Consider the following 24,145-nt stretch of genomic DNA (forward strand, 5'->3'; position numbering starts at 1 on the left):
CTACGGTGACTTTCATTAGAAAAACGTTCAAAGGAGAAGTGGGGAAAAGTGAAGAAGCTGGCAAATACCAAGAAGTCACAAGGATGCAAAGACGAACTTCTGAGTATCCACTCAGAGGCGGCATGGCCCGGGTCTCTCGCTCCCTCTGCTGAAGTATGTTGTCAGGGCCAGTTCCGTGGCGCTGGGGGCGTGGAGGTGGGTGGCAATTTGCTGTGATGGCCCTTGCTGCCGCCTGCCTTCCTGAATTTTCCCTGTAATTCATCAGCCACCCCAGCATCCCACCGCCTGGCTCTCAGGTCCTCAGGCACCAAATAGGCACATACTCCTTCCTCTTCCTTTTTTTTTTGATATTTAGATGTGTACCTTTTGGATTTCAAAAATCTTCAAGTCTGCCTTTTCCCACAGCACACTTTGGAATGACTTATTAGATTTAATTTTATTGTATGAAGTCAAAGAAACAGTCTGCATACACTTCCTCCGCAGACAGCCCTGCCTTGAACAGAAACCGGCATGTGTAACAACGCTCGGCAGTACCACAGCAGCAGACCCGATCACACTCAGGGTGACTAGAGCTCACCCACAAAATAGCCAGGGGTAGCAGAAGTAGTAGTCTTTTCTCACAAGGGAAAAGACGTGCGCCTTTCTGAAATAAACAAAAACCACTCTTTGACCTGACAGTAAGAGATGAGAGAACCGAGAGGAAAGCTCAAACTTTCATTCGGACTCTCCTGACGTGACCCCCTGGACCCATCGGGGCAGGCCCCGGCCTCCCCAATCCTGAGGCGTGGGGAGCGTGTTTTCTGAGGAAGCTGCACCCCATGAACCATCACACCGGCAACCTTGACAGTGCTTGAGAGTGCTGCAGTTGGCTGAGACGCGGGGCGGGGAGTGGGGTGCTCCCCGTGGGGACAGCCACGCACAGTTCTCCCGTCCAAGAGGGAGGCCAGGGCATGTCAGTGCAGATGGCGAGGTGACGGCGTTCCCAGTCCTGCACTTCAAGAGGAAAAGCCTTGCTACGTAAAACACAGGCTGGGCGAGGAAGCCACCCAGGAACACGACCCTCCAGTGAGCTACGCTGTGCACCGCATCACCGCATGACGTCACAGCGGCCGGCCACTCTCGTGCCCAGCGTGCACTGGGCTGCCAACCTGTGCTCCAAACATGCTCTTGGCATCACTGTGCTTTGAGCAGAGGAAATGCATGAACCTAAGTAGATGAGTGTGAGTTTTTCACACATGCGTTTTGAAGCCCATTTTGAGGGCCTATTACTCCAGGTGCTGGAGATTTTACAGAAAACGTGACAAAACCACCTCGTCTCTAGGGCCCAGGTCAACACTTCCTGCTTTCATCAGGATCGCCTGGCCAGCTTGAGCTGCTGCCCTCCATCTTTGTCCTTGCTCAGGAAGATCGGGGTTGGATGGAAGCCCCCGGCCCAGGTTCCAAGCTGCCGAGCCCCATGGGGTCCCCAACCCAGGCGGAGGGAGGGGGACTGGGGCTTCACGCTGGGGGATGTGAGACACTGCCATCTGACTGGGCGCCCTTGCCCCCAAATGTGGGGTGTACAATAATTCACCCGCTCGGAACGGTTTCCTCTCTTGGCACACTTTCCAGGAGGAGGGAAAGTGATGAGTCCAAAGCATCATTTTTCTCACAGATAAACCACCTCTAAAGTCCAAAATGTTAATGAACTGCAGGAGACAAAACTCAGTGACTATAAGAGACCTCGGGGAGCTGGCTGGGAGGGTGGTGCACACTCACTTCACAGCAAGAGCGATGGAGTGCAGACCTCTCCCTGAAAGAGAGACGGAATGCAACCGCTCATTCCCTGACTCGGAGCGGCAATGCGGGGAGAGCTGTCATGTGCTGGCGGCACGAAGGGTTTTAGTCTTTGCCACTGGCTATCCTGGGACTCATTGAGGGATCACAAGGGTTAATGGCTCTTCGTCAGCTTACAAGGCCCAGCCACTGTAAGAAGCGACAGAAAGTTAATTAGGAGAGATCAGCGGAAACCCCGTTCAGGTTTCTGACTCACTTGATTTTGTGAGAAGCCAACGAGTTGACATATTCTGCCTCCGAAGGAGCCAAGACGAGCAGGCTGCTCCCATGGCAGCCAATCCGGGCCGTTCTCCCAATCCGGTGGATGTATTCGGCAGGTGAAGACGGAGCGTTGTACTAAAAGAGGGGCACGAAAATGAAGGCATTCACAGATCAAGGGATTGCCATTAATTGGAAGTGCAATACCCCTCACCTGCCTCCAAGTATCCCAAGAATTAAATCCTGGTGCTATGGTTACCCCACCACCATCACAAGGAGAAGTCACTCAACCCTGAAACTCCCGGCTTCATTGGAAATAAAAAGGCTCCAACACGCCAACAGGAACAGTGGCCAAGTTTCAGATAAACGAGACATCTTCCCGTCCCAATATCTCCTTTTTAATTTCACTTCTCCACAGGTCTCCTCGCTTTCCTATTTGCATCTTTTCACGGAGGTGACTGGGCAAGGTGAGAATGCAGGCAGGATGGCCGCACGACCTTGGCCTACTTCCTCGAGAGACAGAGCAGTGGGGCTGCGGGCACAGAAGATGGCGCACACGGTATAGAGGGATCGGGTCCCAGCGCCTCGCTGCAGGCCCCCCAGTCCCCGTGAAGTGGGGCTGCAGGCGGATTCAGAGGTAGGTTCCCTTCCAAAGGGACACACTCTGCTCCTGTGGACAGCGTTCCTGGCCTGGGAGACAGGCAAATGCTCGAATTCAGCAGAACGGGCATGCTCCCTGGCAGTAACTGGTCATCATTAACGCTAACTGACCCTGCACTCATTCTGCCCTTTTGTCCTTTGCTGCTACCCGGCTCAAACACCATGGGCTGAGATGACCACGGTGGCAGGCCAGGCATATTAAACTAATCCATACCCACAATTACAGGGGGGCACTCAATGATCAATTCTATGTGGCTTGTCTCCCACACATTAAAATCATCCTTCCTATTTCACATCTGCCCTGTGGCCGGCAGGAGAGAAGACACAATGCCTCTGGTCGCAAAGTCATTGTGTGCAGTGAGCAGAGCAGATCTCTAGCCAGTGACAATCCTGCAATTCCACTAAAATGTGAATCAACTATGACTCACGTAAACAGGGCATGTGCCCCCTGGCCCTCTCACAGAAGGGCTTAAAAATACCACTCTGCAGACTAATGAAAAGAAAAAACAAAACTGAAACCACCAGGCTCTAGGGCTAACGCCCGTACCCTCTGGCAAGGCGGCGAAGGCCGGAGGTTTGCGTAAGATGCTGTCAGGGCCTTAATTGCCCCCGCAGGTCAGTGTGCACCGCAGCTCTCAGGACGGCTGAGCCAACTGTCTTCCCGACACAACGAGGCCTCCCAGGGGCCCAGTGGTTTCCGTTATTTTCAGAGTGCTGAAACTCGGGGTGTGACACGCGTTTGTCTGGGGGCTGGGGAGCCCGCCCCTCCTTCCCGCAGCTGTGCAGCCTGGAGGCTGAGCTGTGGTGGTCGGGGGGCTGGGGTAAGGAGAGACAGCAGGAGAATGGTGCAGATCAGGCTGGTGGCTGCCTGGGGACCAGGCAACACCCAAGAGGATCTTAATAATTACTCTACTTAGAGCCAAAGCATCTACTCATGATCGTACGTTCCGGCCTCAAGCCTGCGCGATAACAACGAGAGAGGTTACCTGGACAATCCATGTGACTTGAGGGAGATCCAAGCCCCGAGCTGCAATATCCTTCAAAACAGAAAAGAACAAAACATGGCTTAGGATGGAGTTTCTCAACCTTTTTGGGGTCCTGGGCCCATTTGATGATCCAGTGCAAACACTGAGGGCTCATCCCTGGGAATGTGCACAGGCGTGCATACAACTTCAGGAACCCACTGGTGTCCACCTGTGGGTAAAATTCTGCTTTAGGGATGAGTTCTACTGAACCTGTGGTGAGGCAGCCACAACCCACTTCACTGCAAAGTATCACCTGCACGCAGACCGGAGAACTGGAACGAGTCACGGGCTGCTGTGTCGTGTTAAGAATTCAGAGAACTGCTGGCATGTTTTACATTTTATCTGAAACACCCCTTTATGGTGAACACGGTCATGGGTTATTGCCCATGCCTGGTCTTATCAGCAATGCTTAGCGATAATGTGCTTTGAGGCAGGATTCTGGAAGGTCACCCCGAGGTACGTCCTCATGGGGGTGAGCCCCAGAGTCACTGACCAAGGACGCTGCTCATGGGCCTTGGAGAGCAGGAAGGACCGAACGATGCTCCCTCTTCTGATAGGTGGTTACAATCAGAACACCGGCCAGAGATTTAAACAGACAGACACAAAGTATAAAAGCAATGGAGACTGCTTTTTTCCTTTGAGCTGGCCACTGTCTCAAGAGCAAAGACTCCGCTCTCTGGTATGTCTGGCCACTCTGGCAGAGAGACTGGAAAATGGGAATCTTTCCATCTTTGGCAGTAAACACACAGCCAGCATCCACCTCCAAGGGCAAGCCACACCAAGAGCAGCCCCAGGCAGCAGGCTCTGAGCACTCGCCATACATGAGAACACTGTACCTGCGTCATCTAGACTCATCGTCAAAATAACGCCTCAAAACAGAGGGGAACCAAGATTCAGAGAGGTTAAGTAACTTGTCCAGGGACACAAAGCTAACAAGCAGAGGGTAGCCCGCGCACCCAAGTCTGCTCTTTTCCAAGACCAAATTACACTGCATGGTTCCGCCATCAAAGAAGATGCTGTGTCCCGTATACACGGTGGGAATGCAAAATGGCGAGGAATCTGGGGATATCCAGAAAAATTACACATGCACTTGCCCTCTGACCCAGAGCGATCTCCCCTCTAGAAATCCATCCCAAAGGTACACTGGTGAAAATGTAAATGACCGATGCACAAGGCTATTCATTTCAGCACTGCTTATGACTGCTGGTCTGGTGAACACCCCAGTGTCCAGCAGGAGACAGGCTGAATAAAACATGGAATAACCACCACACAGAACAGAGCTACAAAAAGATGGAGGCGCCACCACACTGATATGGAGAATGTCGGGGCTACATTTTGAGTGCAAACAGTATGCTTTTGCATAAGGAGTGGAGAAAATACAAATATACTGGGCTCATATTTCAAAAGGAAATACTGGAGGGAAAAACCCCAAAGCTTATCAAAATAGTGAGCTACAGGGAAAAGAAGAGAACGGGGGGGAGGGGACCAGGATGGGTCCTGTACGCCGTTAAGGCCCTTATAATTTTAACCCTGAGACCATGTTTCAATGCAATTAAAAAGGAAGACAAGCTGCTGTCATGCAACAGGAAGGACAGAGCGTCACCCATGACATATTCTTGCCAAAACACAAACAAAATCCTAAGACTGGAATCTAAACGAATGTCCACACCTACTGCGGGGAGGGAAGAACAAGGTAAACAGCACCTTAAGGACACAACTAGGCAAATGCGGGATGCGGGGTATTTATTCTAAAGAACAACAGTCTTTCTTCAGCTAAAAAATCCAGGGAACAAAAAGGAGGGTAATAAAAATAGAAGACTTCCCTGGTGGTCTGGTGGTTAAGAATCTGCCTTACAATGCAGGGGATGCGGGTTCAATCCCTGGTCCAGGAACTAAGATCCCACATCCCATGGGGCAACTAGCCTGCAGGCCACAACTAGAGAGTCCGTGTCCTGCAAAGATTCTACGCGCTGCAACTATGAGGGGGCTGAAGCACCCAAAGAAATACATAGAAGACGTTAGGCAGATGGATAAATGGACAGACGGACAGACACTCCAAGAACACCTGGAAGGAGGTTCACCGAACTGTCAGCTGTGGTTATCCCCGGGTCCAGAGGCTTGGGGGCATTATAGGCTACCGCTCCAGTATACTTGGGCTTCCCTGTGGCTCAGCTGGTAAAGAATCCACCTGCAGTGCAGAAGACCTAGGTTTGATCCCTGAGTTGAGAAGACCCCCTGGAGAAGGGAACAGCTGCCCACCCCAGTGTTCTGGCCTGGAGAGTTCCATGGGCTGCATAGTGCATGGGGCTGCCAAGAGTCGGACACGACTGAGTGGCTTTCACTTCCACTCTTTGCAGTTTCCTGTGTTGTCTGCTTCGTTTTTCTTTTGACAATGAATGTATATATTATTAACCCCATTTTTATTATAGAAAAATTTAAACCTACAAAAAACCCACAAGAATAGTACCACGAACACTTGTCAACCCTTCCCCCCGATTCACCAACTGCTAAACTGTCACATCTGTTTTTTCCTCTCTGTACAGCCACATTTTTCAGAACCCCCCGAAAGGAAGTTGCAAACATGATGACATCTCGCCCCTCAAACCTCAGCACAGATCACCTCAGTAAGAGGACATTCTCCTACCAGTCGCAACACTGTGGGCACACCCAAGAAACTTAGAATAACTTTATTTTCCAATAATCAGCCCATCTTCAAGTTTCACAATCTGTACCTAAGATGATTTTTATAATAGGTCAGTGAAAAAGTAATTGTGATTTTAAGTCATTGTAACTAGGCTCAAACACATCTTTATTAATCAAAATAGGAACCACTGAAATCAACACATTTTTGCCAATGAGAAATAAGTTTGTTTATTCCTGTAGTGTAAAAATTTGTGCTTTGGGATTCAACAAACTCTTGGAAAGCATTCTCTGCCTTCTGTTGGTTGTGGAAGTGTTTTCCCTGCAAAAACTTGCCGAAATGCTTGAAGAAGTGGTAGTTTGTTGGCAAGAGGTCAAGTGTACATGGCGGATGAGGCAAAACTCCGTAGCCCAATCTGTTCAACTTCTGAAGTGTTGGTTGTGTGATGTGTGGGCGGACATTATTGCAGAGAACTGGGTCCTTTTTGTTGACCAATGCTGACTGCAGATATGGCAGTTTTCTGGACATCTCATCAATTCGCTGAGCATACTTCTCAGATGGAATGGTTTCACTGGGATTCAGAAAGTTGTCAATCAGACCAGTAACAGACCATCAAGCAGTGACCAGGACCTTTTTTCGGTGCAAGTTTGGCTTTGGGAAGTGCTTTGGAGCTTTTTCTCTGTCCAACCACTGAGCTGGTTATCACCAGTTGTCATATAAAATCTACTTTTCGTCATACGTCAGAATCTAATCGAGAAATGGTTCACTGCTGTTGCATACAGTAAGAGAAGACGACACTTCGGAATGATTAATTTTTTTTGATTTGGGGTTAGCTCATGAGGGACCCACTTATCAAGCATTTTCACCTTTCTAATTCGCTTCAAATGCCTAATGACCATAGAATGGTCGACAGTGAGTTATCCCACAATTTCTTGTGTAGTTTTAAGAGGATCAGCTTTGAAGATCCTCTCAATTGGTCGTTTTCAACTTCTGATGGCCGGCCACTGTGCTCCGCATCTTCAAGGCTCTCGTTTCCTTTGCAGAATCTTGAACCATCACCGCACTATACATGAGTCAGCAGTTACTCGGCCAAATGCATTGTTGACTGCAACTTGTCTCTGCTGCTTTACGACCTATTTTGAACTTGAATTAAGAAAACTGCTTGAATTTGCTTTTTGTCTAACAACATCGCCCTAGTCTAAAATAAATATAAAATACGCAAGTAGTGTCATTAGCAGAAAAAACATAAAGTGAGAAACGCACATTAAAATGATGTATAACGTTACATTTACTTAAGAATGCATCCCAACATCAAAGAGCAAAGTTCAACAATGCAAAACTGCAATTACTTTTGCACCAACCTTAATCGTTTTCCTTCCCTAACCCTGGACTAAAGCCTAGATCACTGTGTTCTATTTTTATTACAGCCATCTAGCCTTCCTTATTGTACTGTTCATGGGGTTCTCGCAGCAAGAATACTGGGGTGGTTTCCATTCCCTCCTCCAGTGGACCACATTTTGTAAGAACTCGCCACTATGACCTGTCCGTCTTGGGGCACCCTGCATGGCATGGTTCATAGCTTCACTGAGTTATGTAAGCCCCGTCGCCACAACAAGGCTGATCCGTGAGAAGAGGGCAGCAGAGGATGAGACAGTCAGATAGCACCACCGGCTCAATGGACCTGAACGTGAGCAAATTCCAAGAGATAGTGGAAGACAGGGAAGCCTGGCGTGCTGCAGTCCAGGGGGTCACAAAGAATTGTACACGACTTAGCGACTGAACGACAGCCTTCCTTAACCTAGAATGGTGTATCCCTGCCCTTAACATTTACTTTTTTTTTATAACAGTTTTTGAGGAGTCCAGCTGTCTGGAGGCACATCCCAGAATCTGGAGTTTGTCTGACTCCTTGAGGCAAGATTCAGGTAGAGCGTTCTCGCAGAAGGACACCACCAGGGTGGGGTGTGCCACCCAGCACTTGACCTCAGGAGACACAGTCTGTCCTATGTGGGGAAGCTGGGCTCAGTCGCCGCAGCAGGTGGCGGCCACCCTCCCCCTCCCTTGAGGAGGGCCCTTTCTCCTTGTGATGAGTGAGGGAAACCCTGAGACTGTTTCCCAGAACCTTCTGCCCAGTGGTTTTTGCATTGGTCGAGGCCGCTTGCCTCTATCAGTTGATACCCTGATGGCTACCAGACGAGGGCTTCCTAAGCCTACGACCGCTTCCATTTCATGACTGGCACCCTTCTGTAAAGGACAGCTCTTCTGCCTCTCCCCTCACTTTTCAGTATCACTAAGGATTTACTTGAATATAAAGCAGCTTTTATTTTTTTTTGGCCACACCATATGGCATGTGGGATCTTAGTTCCCCGACCAGGGGCTGAACCTGCACCTCCTGCACTGGATGGGCAGTCTTAACCACTGGATCACCAAGGATATCCCTATAAAGTTTCTTAAAAGCCAACTCAATGCAAAGTTCTGCAAGAACCACATTAAAACATCACTCCCTGATCTTCCAGGGTCAGAGCAGGACCAGAGGAAGACACTCCCCGTCACCTGAGCAACCAGAACGATACTGGTGGGCAGGTCAGGGCGGCCTGCCTTCTTGCTGATTGAATCCCACCTGGATTGCAGTCCCCTCTGAAGGGTGGAAGAGGCTGCATTTGTGGGTGTTACGTAGACGTTTCATGTAGTAGAAGTGAGTCAACCACCCAGGAAGTGTTTCCTGACAGCTCCCAGGTGCCCTGAAAGCTGAAGGCGGATGTTCCGGGGCCAATGCCTCTGAGAACACAACTCAGAGTGTTCTCGACACAAACCAGTCACTGTCTTTAGAGAAACTGTCAGGCTCTTAAATCTGCAAAGCTCTTGTGAAGAAATGATTTATTTCATTTAGGCACTCTGCAGTGGGAGAGGCATGGCGACAATGGCTGTCTGAGATTTAAAGACAGGCTTTGTAAAAAATTTAATACTCATCGGTTTAGTAAATCCAACTAAGAAACACAGATGGAACTCTCACATAGCATGTGACGTTCAGGAAAATCACTCCGAGCACAAACACACTGAATCAGTGAGTCGGGGGGCTCGGCAGCCACCGCCATCAGACCATTCACGGTTCTCCCACTCAGGCTGGGCGAGCCAGCCCAGGACACCAGGCTGAGAGGCTTCCGCTTCCCATGACTCTGGGTGTTGGGGAGGGGTCACCTCACAGCCAGCCACTGCTTGGACTCAACCCTGCTGTTTCCTTCAGCAATTCTTGGCAGTCTTGGCCAGGGCTACACTGAGGGTCGGAGGGACGAATGGGGAGAACTGGACTCCAGGACCACCGAGGCAGCCATCCAATCTGGGCAAGTCAACTCTGCTCTCCAAGCCTCAGTTTACCCACCTATAAAATGGCTGCAATTGATTTATCTCCCCAAGTTGCTGTGATGATCCAGTGAGACAGTGGACATGAAGTGTCTTGAGAATCATTGATCTGAGTGTTCTGGCTGGTGATGAAGTAGGAACGGGCATGCAGGCAAAGAGGTGGGGCTGTCAAAGCTTCTGGGTTCTCTTCCCAGCTCATAGCCTGTCACCCGATGTGGGTAGAGGACCGTGGAGGAGGGGGAGACGGCTCCATCCTCCCGGATGCTGTAGCAGGACCAGACCAGACCAGGAGACTCTGACCTGCACAAGACGTAGCCGAGACTCCAGTTCTGTGCCCTCCCTCAGAACTTAAGATCCAACCCGCCTATATTCCTTTAACCTAATTCAGACGAAAGAATCACTAAAGTCAGTTCTGAAAGACACTCGCGGGCGAGGCCTTGAAGGCCGTGGGCTGACAATTGGCTGCCTCCACGAGACCAAGGGGTACAGATGGAAGGCAGCTTGCTCAGGTGCCAGCCTGTCAGTTGGATTAAAATGACTCATTTATTTACCCAAGAACCTCACAAAGTGCTTTTACTAACAGAGAGAGGGGGCCTGTGGCTCTCTGAGCAAGGGACGCAGCAAATTCGCCTCTGCTGCCTTCCCGGCCTGCCAGAAGTCATTACTGCCGTGTGTGGAAAGCCATCAGCGGGTTCCGGGCCCCCGTCGTCCAGGTGACAGATTGGGCTGCGTAATCAGAGGGGGAAGGAGAGCGCGCAGAAGCTGTCAGAGGCGCGAGAGCTTGGCTGGAGCCGCCAGAAATCTGGCAACATGAGTTAGCGTAACTGAGTCAACAGCCGACCGTCTCCAAATGATCTCGCCATGAACAGGGATGAAATACGAGCGGAAAAGATAAACTTCACCTAAGAGGCATAGGCCAGAGAAAACCCAGAAAGTCTCCATTTCTTGGGGACAGCGAAGGGACATTCTTGGGACATGTAGAAGCATCCTTTGTCTCCTGGCCACCTGGCACTGTGGAAATTTCCCAGGAGGAAAGGAAATTAAGAAGTCCAGAGACCTAATGGTGTGATTCAAGAAAAAAGAGGGAGAGAGAGCAGATGAAGGAGAGAAGCACGGGTGCTTTAGGTCTCTTCTGAAAAATAAGGCACGTGTGGACAACCACACACATTCCAAGAGAGGCTCAGCAGCGACGTGGGTGGAGCCAAAAGGGCCTATCCTTGCCGGGCGAGGGGAGGGGGGGCGTGGAGAAGGCCACATAACTGGGTACCACCAGGACAACCAGGGAGGGCCACCCATCAGCCCTAAAACCAGAAGTCACATACTGGGGTTTCTCTTTCCCAACTGCTCGATTTAACAGTGATGTTCAAAACCTCTGGCTTCGGGTAAATGCTTCACTATGAGCCAAAGGAATTAGCATGAAGGTAAGCCCATCTCCTCTGTCTGGTTCTTCTGATTTCTTAATTTCATTGAGGAAAGTGGACTCTGAACTTTCAAATGACTCCTTCCTGCTAGTACTTTGCTCCCTCCTTACCTTGGCTTCTTTAGATCCAGTTTTCTAGAAAAAGCTAGAAAATTACACAGAATTACATTCCAAGTATGTAAGAACTCTTCTTTTTCAGATTGGTCTCTCCTGCCCAAGTATCCTTTCACCTCTGCCCAGACTCCACGCCACTGTGGTCACATGTGTACCGAGAACTCATGTTATATAGTCATGTATCAGGTCCCAAAAGACTTCATGAAATTAAGACAGTCCTTGCTTTAAAGATGTTTATAATTAAACACATAGACACACACACCCTTAACTTCCTTCACCACAGAAAAAATACAATGGAGGGGAATGGAGAGTAGGAAGGTACTTTCTAGAAGAAAAGGAAACAGCAGAATTGTGAGCTTTCGTGTGGTTACACCAGAATTCCCAACCTTTCACACAAGACATTCAGCCTTTTGGCCTTGTTAAAAGAATCTTGGGAAAAATCAAAATGGCAAGAGAGACGGTACAAAGGCGGAAAGTCTCCACGCAACAGTTAACAACATGGGTCTCCTTTATGTGAAGACGTGAGTCTCCATCTGCCTTGTCCTGTGGCCCCACTGCTCATTAGCACCCAGGAGGCTCCCCGAGCGGTCAGAGCCTGGTGAGCAAGACCGCTGCCGAAGACGCAGTGACAACGCTTCCCCAACCCAGGCACCACCTATCACAGCCAGCGAGTCTCAGACGCCCCAAGTTTCAGGCCACAGCGACCACACGTGGCAGGAGGAGGAAGACTGAGCAGGAATGAAGAACTTCGTATCATCGGGGACCCGGGCTGGCATCCTGGCTTAGAAATGGAGGGAAACGAGCCCCCACCCGGCTCTTTTCCAGTCATTTCTTCAAGCAGAATAAAGAAGAGACTGGTAGAGGCTCAGCATACTGAACACGACCTGGACCAGCAAATGAACACTGAGGGGCTTAGAGAAATCAGATAATGGCAAGAGGGTGCTTTTCACATGGCACTGGGGCCTGGTAGGGGGCAGAGGTGTGGGGTGCCGCGTGTTGCCAAGCCAACAGCGCCCATCATCTAGCTGACACCCCTGCCTGCAGGCAGCAGCCAGGCTGAATAAGCAAAGCCACCACGTGACCCCACCGAGAGCTGCGCTTCAGAAAATGATCTCTGCTTCCACAGAGCTGCTGGAAAGAGACAAAAACCAAAAACTGGACTTAAATACCTGGAGTTTTCTTTGAGACTTGGAGCTCACCCACATCTGTGAAATACACAGTTGTATTTGCTTACCTTGGGAGACTTGACAATTTCCCACCAGGGACATTTCCAGCATCTTAAGGGTCAAAGAAACCACTTTGTTCCAGTCCTAACCCAAACTCCAACACATGGGGTCTTGCTGCCTTCTGTTTTAACATAGGTGATCTCCAACGTTTACTCTTCAGATAACACCATGGATATGAAAAAATAAACTTATTCCCAATGAACACTTAAAAAAAAAAGTCACAAACAATCCTTTATAGGAATGTTTACAAGAATCCCATGGGTAAAACTGAATTTTCATTATTTTTTTATTGAGGTACAGTTGACTTACAATGTTGTATTAGTTTCTGGTGTAGAGCAAAGTAATTCAGTTTACGTGTGTGTGTGTGTGTGTGTGTGTGTGTGTGTATACACACATATATTCTTTTTTATATTATTTTCCATTATGGTTTATTACAGGAAACTGAATATAGTTCCCTATGCTATATAGTAAGAACTTGTTGTTCATCTATTTTACATATACAGTTTGTATCTGCTAATCCCAAACTCCTATTTTATCCCTCCCCCACTCCCTTTTGATAACCATAAGTCTGTTTTCTATTTCTGTGAGTCTGTTTTGTAAATGCGTTCATTTGTATTATATTTTAGACCCCACACGTAAGTGATATCATATCTGTCTCTCTCGGTCTGCCTATCTCACTTAGAATGATCGTCTCTAGGTCCACCCACGTTGCTGCAAACGGATGATTTCATTCTGTCATGGCTGAGTAGTATTCCCTAATGAACACGTATATTAATGTCAGCCTCAGTCTTTAGAAAAAGATATATATCAGGGATTCTCAACACTGATCCCCAAGTATCCACCCATTTAACCCACAAATACCAGTGCCTACTGCACACTGCTCTGTGCCAGACGCTGGGACAGGAATGCAAACAGCACACAGCCCCCGTCTTCACAAGCTTGTGGTTCGGTGGGAAGACACTGAGGCCAGTTGGGAGGAGCATCACTAAGAAACGCAGGGTGCCCTGGCAGTGCCTCATGGGGAAGCACGGGGGCTTCTGTTTCCAGAAAAAATGACAATGAAGCTGAAACCTAAGAAGGGGTGAGTCTAAGTCAGGGTGGGGTGTCTTAGGAGGAGGGAATTCATGTACTAGAGCCCTGAGGCCAGAAGGAGCCGAGAGAGGGGCCTGTTTGGCTGAAGGATGTGGAGTAAGAGGGAAGTGGGGACACAGGGGAAAGGAAGGGGTCAGGCTCCAGAAGTGTCAAGGGACATAGGATTCTTAACAAATTTCTGTGCCAAGTAGACTGTCTGGACCTATCTTCTCTTTACACCACATCAGGCATGTAAAGATGGTTTAGGATAAACACAAGCATCTGACTTGATGGGGGTCATAAATACAAGGGCTACTTGGCCAGACTCAGACCTCCTTTGGAGGCAAGTGTTCCAGCAGTCGCTGCTCTAAGATCTGAATCATCAGGGCCAGCGGAACCACTGCTGGGCACACACACATGCACGCACACACACACACGTGCGCACTTGAGAATCGTCAGCAGGTAACCGGGCAGGCCTGTCTTGTAGATCGTATGTACATACACAAGTAACAAAGCTGCACTCGCCACAAACTCTCCATTTAGACAGAAAACCATCTCTATTACCTTCAAAACTAAACAGAAAACGAGGGTTCCTTTAAAAGTAATTGTAGTAAGTGAGGCCTAGAGAGGCCTTCAAACAGCCAACTGTCTTTGTTTCTACCTCCCACTTGTTCACGGGGTTACTAAATCCACGGTGAGATTTCATTACTGTATAGATACGAATTTCTCAAACAACCGCTGCGGATTAAGTTACATCTTTCGAGATGGCACACATGGGGAAGGCATTTTAATCTTGGGAGCGAGCAGCACCTTTGGTGAAGTGAGTCCCTGGAGAAGCGGGGACGTTGAAAGTGTGTTTCCAAGCTTGAAAGAGCACAAGAGATGTGCAGGAAAAAGGTCAGAGCGGTGCTGGAGAGGCCAGCTAACCACAATTGTGAAGACTGAGGCCGAGTGAAATGGCTCTGAAAACTGCAGGGCAAATGGCAGGTTTAAACAAGAGCACAGAGAATCTGTCCAAGCTCGTCTATTTTCCTTTAAGAAAAGGTGAGCAGAGGCAAGCAGAGTGATTTTGTTGTGAAAAGGCTTTCTCAGCTCTAATTACTCCCGATAGCTGTAATTTACAAGTTCTTGGTGGATAGAAATCACCAAGATTCACACATTTTCAGACCAACAGCTGCCACCATTAGTGAGCAAATCGCTGAGTCTTCTGGGCAGTGGCAGCCCGCTACCCATGGCAGTGGGGTGACAAACCAGGAGGGCAAGGAGACCAGCACGCCCAGTGGCCCCCAGGATCCCTGCTCCCGGTAGGGCCGCTGACTGCAAGGCAAACCGTCCAGAGACAAAAAACTGCAACCACCACCACCACCACCACCACCAATTTTCAACCTTCCCACGGAGCACAGAGCGATACATACCGTGCAAAAAAGAATGCCTGTTTTGGAATGCGTGAAATCTTGAAACACTGCTGTTCTTTCCTACAAAAACAAGAAAAAATAGGGTCTTTATAACTCAGCTCAACGCCAGCTAGGCAGTGGGCTTAGATTCTCACAAGTCTCCCGACTTCCTAATATTGTAACCACTTCGAGGCACAGAAAGGTTTTGCCAAGGAAAAGGAAGAAGTGGATTCTTCATATCATCCAACAAGACCCTGTTCCTACAGCACTAGGCTTCTTCCAGACAGAGGCAAATAATGGAGAGCAGCACGTTTCATTAAGATAATGCAGGGAGAGGGGCACACCCTCCAGAGATGGCCAACACTACGAGTAGGGGTGCCAAAGGCAAGTGCCTGCCCTTGGAGGTCCCAACTCAGAATTTATTCTAACACCTTTTCTACAGGTGGTCTGGAGAATGAACAGCAACCAACCTTTCCTATAGAGAGATTTTTTTTTTTAATTTATTTTTTAAAAGATTATAAAATTGTTAAGAACCATGTCTTAACTTGAGAAAAATATTTCAATTCAAAGGAAGAAAATGAAATCATCCCACCTCTCAAAACAAACCATACAACATCATGAGGCTCCCTCTGAGGGCTCCTACTGAGGGCTACCAGGTACCAGAGCTGGCCTGCGCTCTGTGTGTCTGAACGTACCCGATCTGCACAGGTACTGCCACCACCCCCCGTGCCAGTGGGAGAAACTGAGGCATAAGAGGTTAAGGAACTTGCCTCTTAATGTGCATCCGCTGTTAGTAAAGGGCTGAACTGGTTTCTGAACCCTGGGAGTTCATGGCTTCTCCGTGGAGTCAAAACCAAAAAAGTTCCTGAGAACCCATGAAACACCTTAAAGGCAGGACATGCTGTATGCAGACGTGGAGTAAGGAATACAACGACCAGACCCCCGAGGATTCGGCATGGCCATCAGGAGACAACTCCTTCAACAGCAGCCCCTCTCTGATGCTCGTAAAGTGTTGAGATGGCCACTCAGGGAGACCACACTGAGATCACGTGGAACAGTGGGCAGGGTAACTAGCCAGGAAGACGTGATGGGCCTGGTTTTAGCTTAGTCCTCAGGACAAGACACTTCACTCGTGTTTAGAAAACAAAATGCAGAGACCCTCCCTTCAACCTCCTACCCATCTCACAGGGAGGATGTGATGGCTAAACACCTAACAAACAGGACAACACAAATAAAATACTAGGAATTATTAAATGATGAAAAAATTACTTTTTCTGAAAGAGAATAACAACAAGGATGGCCCCTGACATGTACTGAGCACTCGGTCTGCGCTAACTCAGTGAACCACCACAACTCCACAAGTCTGTTACCACTGTTCTCTCCACTTTAGAGGCCTGGGCACCGAGCACAGAGGGTTAGATGCTTCCCTGAGGTCACACAGCCAGTGGATGGCAGTCAGGCCCAGGACACGGGCAGCCTGCCCCAGCGCACACAGCTGTGAGATGCCCTGTCTGAAACACCCTCACTGCAGGGTCTTCTGCTGACCTCTGCAAGTCCCTAGACCCTCCTGAGCCCACATTCAGCTTCTTCTTTACCCTCACACCTCCTCTGCAGGATGGCTCTGGAGAAAAGAGACCTAGAGGACTAGTAAACTGAGTTAAAAAACAAACCATAAATGGCATTACATTATGAAATCAACAAACTCAACTGATTTGGGAAACCTGGAGGTAAAACTCAAAAGAGTTTACAAAACTCATTAAGGCTGGAATATTCAGGACATTTGGCATAGTCTTGTGTTAAGAAGCTGTGTCCTTGAGTGACCTTGAGTAACTTCATTTTTCTGAGCCTCCATTTCCTTAATTATTAAAACAAAAAAGCAATAACAAAAAGAAGGGCTAGACTTGACGGCCTTCTCTGGCTCTAAAAACGCTCTGACTTTTCTAAGGTGGTTCTAGTCAAACCGTCCTCTGCTTTCAGGCTCTCCATTTCCTCAGCTGCCTGGTAACCTCTCCTCTAGGACAAGCTGGCTCCCTCTTCAAGCCCTGCCTGTCCTCCCTGCCACAGTTCCAGCGAGCTCACCTCCTCCTACATCCTGCTCGACTCCCTGAATGGCTGGCTTGGTGACCAGCAGCGGAATGAGAGTGAACGCAGCTTAGTACCTAAGTACCCAAGATGAAGAGAATGTTTCACTCTCCTTCCTGCTCAAAAATACTCGCCACGCAGAGCCCCCGCAGCCCCTGGTGCCCCATGTCCTCTCCCAGCCCGAGTGCTCCGAGTGAAAGCTCTGCATCTTGTTGACAATGACAGCAGTCACGCTCAGCAGTACCATATGGGAGCCACGATTTAGCTCCATTAATGCTCTTAATTTGAAGACATCAAGCCCTAATTACACACTGGGTACTAAAAAGGCAAAAGCCTTCCCTGGTGCCAGCTACTTAGTGGTGCTCTGTTGCCTTAACAGCTGGCTGGGGCAGAGTCCAGCCAAGCCGGCCCGCGCGCTCTCTCAGGTGGAAGAGACCCGCTCCCGGACCAGAAGTGAATGGAAACGAGGGGCTCCTCACCCCGCCCAGGGACATGGCTGTGTCACGTTCCGTGGCTTCCAGTGGGTCGCACACTTTAGCCATGCTCTTCCCTGGCCCAGCAGGGTCCCGGTCCGGGGAGCCCAGGGCTCACCTCTTGCTCCAGGGCGCTGTGCAGCCGCAGGAATTTTAACGGCGTGGAGGTGGATGGCAAATGCTCTGGGGCCAGGGCCCCTGAGCCACTCAGCAGGGTCTGGAGGAAGAGGGTGTAGTGGAACTCCACCAGCTCGCAACTTGAGAAGAAGACGATCACCTTCTGGTCTCTCTCAAACTGCACGGACACAAAGGGGGGGAAACACCACCACGCGTTTTTAAGATCAGGTGACGCTAAAATGAATCTCTCTGTAAAACACGTGGGCAGGCTGGCCCTGAACTGGAAACAGAGGTGACAGATGGCTTTGAATTATTTTTAAAAACAACACTGGTCTGCAAAGAATGCAGGACAGGAAAATGACATAGCTGCCACCTCAAACGGGCCTCCTGCATCTGAGAAAAACAAATATGCTTCAGAGCAAAGCTGCATGTGAGCTCGGCCTCCCTCACTCACTCGGGGCTTGCCACGCACAGCCCTCCCATGGGGACCCTGGGATCGCAGGCAGTCTAGAAGCTGCACCCTCAAGCCCTTCCACCTCGTATTTTCTCATGTACCAGAGAAAGTTATCATGTGAACCCAGTAAATACACAAATAGGATGAGTCTCTAAACCCACGCACACAGACCCTCGTATCTGGCTCACATCCAGCATGCTTCAACCACGTGCCATCTCCAGTGTCAGTCTAGGACTGGCCTATGAGGCACATCTCAAGTTGAACACACTGACCCCTGAGTCCTTACTGCAATTCTAGAACCACTGACTGAGGAGATCTCTGCTAAGGCCTGCACTCGCCACCACAGTGACGCTGGGAAATTTCCATGTGCATCTCGGTTCGCTGCCCTCCATGCCTGACATAACAGCACTGTGGTCCTTTCAGGATCAGGGCAGGCCCAGCCCTCAGACCTACCTTGCACTTCTGCAGGATAAAGGCCGCCAGGCAGACGAGTCTCAGCTTGCTGGGGACCACCACCACGTGCTGCTCGAGACCGGCTGGGATGGCGAAGCCGTCCAGCTCATCAGTCGCCTGTGGAGGAGAAGCTTCGAGAAAGGCTTCGCTCTCCGGGCTCGACACGTCATGGCTTTCATCCAGGACAGAGATGCTGACAGGGTCGTGTAAGCTGATGTCAGCTAGCCGTGCTACACCTTTGAGAAAGCGAGAAACACAGAACAGCTGACAGGCATGTGCTGTACAACCGTCACATCTGCACACCCCCACCACCACACATCCAGGCTTACTAAGAAATCCCTGACGGGTACCCCCAAATGCTAACACTGATCTGCCCCACTGTCAGGCTCCCAGGGATCCACCAATTTCTTCCTAGGGCCTAAAAACCCATATACACCACCAATGTTTCTAAACTCTGACCTGTGGAAGACCACTGCAACAGATGTCTGCCCATCACTTCCCACAAAGGCTTCGGTGGTCAAACAAATTATGGAAATACTGATAGAAAGGTTTCCTGGGATTCTTTCATAGGGCTTCCCATGTTTACAGGCCTTGTCAGAACCTTTACTTGTGTGACTGTGCCAATGAATCTCCTAGAGGGGGTGGGAGTGTGTGGCATTTCCCCCACTCTGAGCACAGAATCCCTTTTTCATGGATTCTCTCTTATGGTCACTGTTAGTTAGAACACACCCTGAGAACTGCTGGTGGGGCAGGTGGATGGCGTCTGGTACACATGCACTGGCTGGTATACCAAGTGAAACAGGAACACAAGCGCTGAAGCACCCTGCAGCGCTCTGTGTGCAGGGAATCCTGGTGGAGCCTCAGTGCTCCCACCTACGACAGAGAGCTAAGAAGCCCCATCTCACGAGGATGGAAAGACAGAAACGAGTTCACGGAATGTATTTTTCAGGTTTAATTAAAAAAGAGCCTTAAAAGTCCCAGCTGGGCTTCCCTGGTGGCTCAGTGGTAATGAAACCGCCTGCCAACGCAGGAGATGTGGGTTCAGTCCCTGGGTTGGGAAGATCTCCTGGAGAAGGAAATGGCAACGCACTCCAGTATTCTTGCCTGGAAAGTCCCAAGGACAGAGGAGCCTGATGGTCGCAAGAGTCAGACACGACTGAGCAACTAAAGAGCAGCATGGTGTCTTCAGGAGAAAGGCAGATGATGATGCTTAGAAACGTGCTGGCAGAGAGGCCACCTCCTTCAGGACAGGAGCCCCGCCCTGAGCAGGCAGCACCCACCATCACAACCTCTAGAGACCACCAGCCTCCTCCTACCTCCACACCGACGTGAGTGCCGGTAGCTTCTCCCTCCCCCAAGGGTGCTGGACCTGGGACCTGCCCTTTCTCCTTCTTCTCAGACGCCAGGGACGAGAGAGTCAGGATGGCGGGGAGAGGAGGCCGGGCATGCAGGACATGCGGTTTGGAGAGCAGTCCTCTCAGGACGCCTTCCTCCTTGCCTTCCCGGCCCCCACCTTGAGGCCGAGAACCAAGGCAGGCAGACAGCTGAGGGGCAGCTCATGTCTAGCCCCTCCTCTTCACTGAGAACAGAGAGAGTTTCTTTTCAACTCACCTTCCGTGAGCGTCGCCGACAGCAAGACGTTCTGTCGTTCCTGGCACTCGGCATTCACAGCGTTGAGGATCACCGTGAGGTCCTTTTCAAAACCCAAATCCAAGATTCTGTGGTTTCAAGGAAGGAGTTTTAATCTCCATGAATACATGGAATGCTACAGGACTCCAGAAGTTTCAGTGAAGATCCAGAAACAGCCCTTTCCCTTCACCTCTCATGCTTCCCAGAAGGGCTCACCTGTCTGCTTCATCCAGAATCAGCCAACGGATCTGACGGAAATGGATGTTCTTGGTGGATTTTATATGATCCACAAGGCGCCCAGGAGTGGAGATAAGGATATTTATTCCTTTTCGGAGCCTGTTTAAAAGCATACATCACAACAGAAAGTAAATCTGACGGAGCCGCATCAATGGAAGACACAACGAAAGGGTTAAGGAAGACAGATTCATGGCCAGAGCCAAGGTGCCACAGTCTGAGTCATGATAAACATAACAACAGGTAGATACAAAGATATATTTAAGTTCTTGTTTTTCTTTGTAGTTTCTCTATCTTGCAGAAAATAACTGTAAGTGCTGAAATTCTATTTAAATCGTAAAACCTTAAGTCTCAAACAAATCTTTAATATATAACCCAATGCCCTTTATCTGATCCACAGATGCTTTCTAGAATATTCCAGATCATCACCTCGCTTATGCCAGGGACTCCCTTACGTGAATGAGTCATCCCATGTCAATGTGCTCTAATGGCGGGAAGGTTTCTTACATTGAATTCTTGTTGTAACTTCCAGGCAATGTGCCCCTCCTTGCCCCATAGACTAGGTGGAACAAATTTAACTTCTTACTCCCCAGACATCCTTTATCCCATTAGCCCACAGTAATAAAAGTGTATAGTTTTCAGCTGAGTACATTTTCCAGCTGCCCTTGTCATTAAGTGGACACATGCCTATGTTCTAGCAATAAGATACGTGGAAAAAAGAAACATGCAAATCCTATCAGTACCTTTAGAAGAAGGAGGTATGGCAGGAGGCTAGATATAATGGCTGGAGCTCCAACAACTATCTAACACTATGAGGAAAGCTTGAAAACAAAAGCCTCACTTAATGGCACAAAAAACCAGGATGAACCGGGGTCCTCACGCTGGTGCATGCACCATGCCAGCCAGCTTCTTAAATGTGAAAGAGAGATTCCTCTTATCATCTTAACCTCCATATCATCTGTGGCACTGTGGCTGTTGTTTACAGTGGGGTGGAATCTCATCCTAGCCAGTATTTGAAGGTTTCACGTTTAGTACCTGCTCCTTGGTTACACATTACACACAGGGTTGGACTTAACCACTAAGCATGAGGCTACAATAAAGTAAAAACATCTTCAATTGAATGTAGACAATTTGGGATGTACTTCTTGCAACTATTTTCTATTGACACGCATGACCTATTCTAACACAGAATTACAAATAAATGTATCTGGGTATAAAAAGCAAGATGTAAAGCATCATGTAGGTTTAGAATCTTGTTTCTGTAAAATCAAACAACAAATTCCCAAACTCCCAATGTCACAAATGGGAATCTAAGAGGATGTATCCTTACCAAGGGGGACCATGGATATTGGGGGATGGGAGGAGTTGAGGGTGTGAGTTAAGAAGGTAAGGAGCTGTCATTGATCACATCAAAAGGGAACCACTGGTATGCTCATCAATATTTAAAACAAATAGCACTGTTTAGAACAACCCCTCACGGGGACTCGAGCTGTCCGTACATCCTGGGACTAGGAACCACCGTCTGGGACAAGGCTCTCCCTCCCCAGGATGAGAAGGGCCAAAGTCTTACAGAAGAGGAAGACAGAGCAGATTGAAAAAGGAATTAACAACGAACAAAACTCTCCTACCTGGCCTTTTCTGATTTTCTCTTCTCTCCTCCCATTAACACTCCAGGCACAATCCAGGTAAATGGCTACAGAAAGACATCAGACCAAAATCAATGTGAAGCCCTGTTTACAGAAAACAGAGCCTAACTGCAAATTCCTGTTCCTTTAGGAAGTTGGGAGGGAGAGCTTCTCAGTGCAGGAGGCAATACTACGCAGACACAGTTCCAAGGCATTGCCAGGCCCGTGGTTATCAGCACTAACTTAAATTACAACTATTCAACTAGCTTCCAACGCTGCAAGAGAGGAATATGAGCTTTTTAAATGATTCAAGGAGCTTCTCTGCCTTTCCCTATAGAGCCTGAACTGAAAACACGTTTCAGTGAGTCTATTGCCTTTATTTTTTCCTTTTTGGTTAAGATCAAACCCAAATACAATGCTTCCTCATTGCCACCCATGATGAAAGAAAAGGAGAGATCAATTCTCATTATAATTTGGTGGGCTGGCAGGCTTTGACTCGGAAGCTTTCTCTCTCTCCATTCTGAAACAACCCCTGCTTGCAGCCCTTTAAGTTGCTTTCACTGGATCACCTTAAGGTTGTACCTGTGAAGCTCTGTAGGTAGCTTGCTAGTGACTATGATGAATAGATTATAGGAATGGAAGTACCAGGAAACACTAGTAAACTCACTAAGCCAGAAATCAGTGATTCATAGGTTTAGATCCATAAAAACCTACAAACTGTACCTGGGGAGAGCAGAGACAACCAGAAAATGGAGGGACACTGGAGTGATTCCTAGCTCTTTGAAAATAAAGAAAAGACTGTGGGATCTCTTTCCTCAAAAAGTCGGGAAAAAAAGACAAAGCTGAACTTGTGGCTTGCCTTACCTTAAGCAGTTTCTGGACAGTATCAAAGCTTTGCAGAGCCAGCTGTAAACATGAAAAAGTGAGAAAAGATGAGCAAGGTCCCGCCCTTCCTTTTCATTTATTTTTAAAAATTTAGACAGTGTGAAGTGATAAGGATGCAACCTAGGACCTCAAGCTAGGATTAAAAAAAGTCCTCTACATAGAATCTCCTTGGGAAACACATCTCGTTCTTAGGCTGATGCTGAAACCTGTCAGTTTGGAGAATCTATTTCTTGGACACACACAAACACAGTGTTCTGTGCTCCCCCTGCTGGCTCAAATTCCCAGAGTACCGTGCAGAGAGGTGCAGTCTATGGTGCACAAAGATGGAAGAAAATGAAGCAGAGTCGACCTGAATCTGGCTGCCTCTGGAAAGAGAGAATGTAGTATGTGTGAAGGGGTATGGTGACGCAGCAGGCTAGCCTTGGGGTTGCTGCTGTAGAGGTGACATGACTATTTCCTAAGGCTATGTCGGGGCAGAGCAGCAGCTAAGGACAGAGATGATCATTTCCCAAGTTTATTAAGGGGGGCAGAAACAACACAGAAACCAACAAGCCCAGTGGAAACAGAGAAAGAGAAAATAAATGTAGGTTATAGCCTTTAACAACCATCAACAAAGCCTCTACGTAATCCCTTTATCCAAGGAAGATACACAGTTTCCATGTGTTTAGTATTCATGAAGCATCCCAGGGAAGCGGCGAGGTTGCTGCTGTAAAAATTTAAATAGCTCTATGCCTGCTCCTTCACTGGATGGAGCTGAGACAGGGCACTGCAGGATGTTCAAAAGGCTGGGCTGAAACCTCCATCGCCGAGATCTGTTCTCTGCAAGGAAGTGATTGGCATTTGATACAGAAAACACACATCCTGATCTGCAATTTTCTCCACAGGCAAATAAAATAAATCAGATAGAAGAGATTTCTACCAAGAAAGAAGAAAAATATCAAAAAGCTTAACTTTCAGAAACAAGCACAAAATTAAAAAAAAAAAAAGGTTCATTTTTAGGGTCAACTGCTTTTAATTTTTAATTAAGTTGTAAAAGAAAAAAAAATGTACAAAAATGCAATTATTTTAATTCCTTTTAAAAGAAATCTATAATGTCATTAGTTTTTAGATAACAGAGAAACACTTCTCCAAAACCAAAAACTTCTGGTTTCTAAGACTACTCGAATTTTTCTTCTTGTCAGAAATCAGAGGATGGTTCCTTGGCAAAGGAAAAGAGTGTGGTGATTGGTGCAGTAGGGAGAAAAATAGTCA

General features: G+C 48.4%; 1 protein-coding gene across 1 annotated transcript in view; it reads right to left on the minus strand.

The window, feature by feature from the left end:
* Nucleotides 1-24,145, minus strand: part of DDX31 (DEAD-box helicase 31) — a 73,655-nt gene that overhangs the window by 34,511 nt on the left and 14,999 nt on the right. The window contains 9 exon segments of the mRNA NM_001101886.1: nucleotides 2,033-2,172; nucleotides 3,681-3,731; nucleotides 14,964-15,023; nucleotides 17,616-17,792; nucleotides 18,522-18,757; nucleotides 20,133-20,239; nucleotides 20,367-20,486; nucleotides 22,013-22,077; nucleotides 22,874-22,915. Of these exon segments, the coding sequence (NP_001095356.1) occupies nucleotides 2,033-2,172; nucleotides 3,681-3,731; nucleotides 14,964-15,023; nucleotides 17,616-17,792; nucleotides 18,522-18,757; nucleotides 20,133-20,239; nucleotides 20,367-20,486; nucleotides 22,013-22,077; nucleotides 22,874-22,915 (998 nt within the window).

Source organism: Bos taurus, chromosome 11 (genome assembly GCF_002263795.3).
Source record: "Bos taurus isolate L1 Dominette 01449 registration number 42190680 breed Hereford chromosome 11, ARS-UCD2.0, whole genome shotgun sequence".
Classification (NCBI taxonomy): Eukaryota; Metazoa; Chordata; class Mammalia; order Artiodactyla; family Bovidae; genus Bos; species Bos taurus.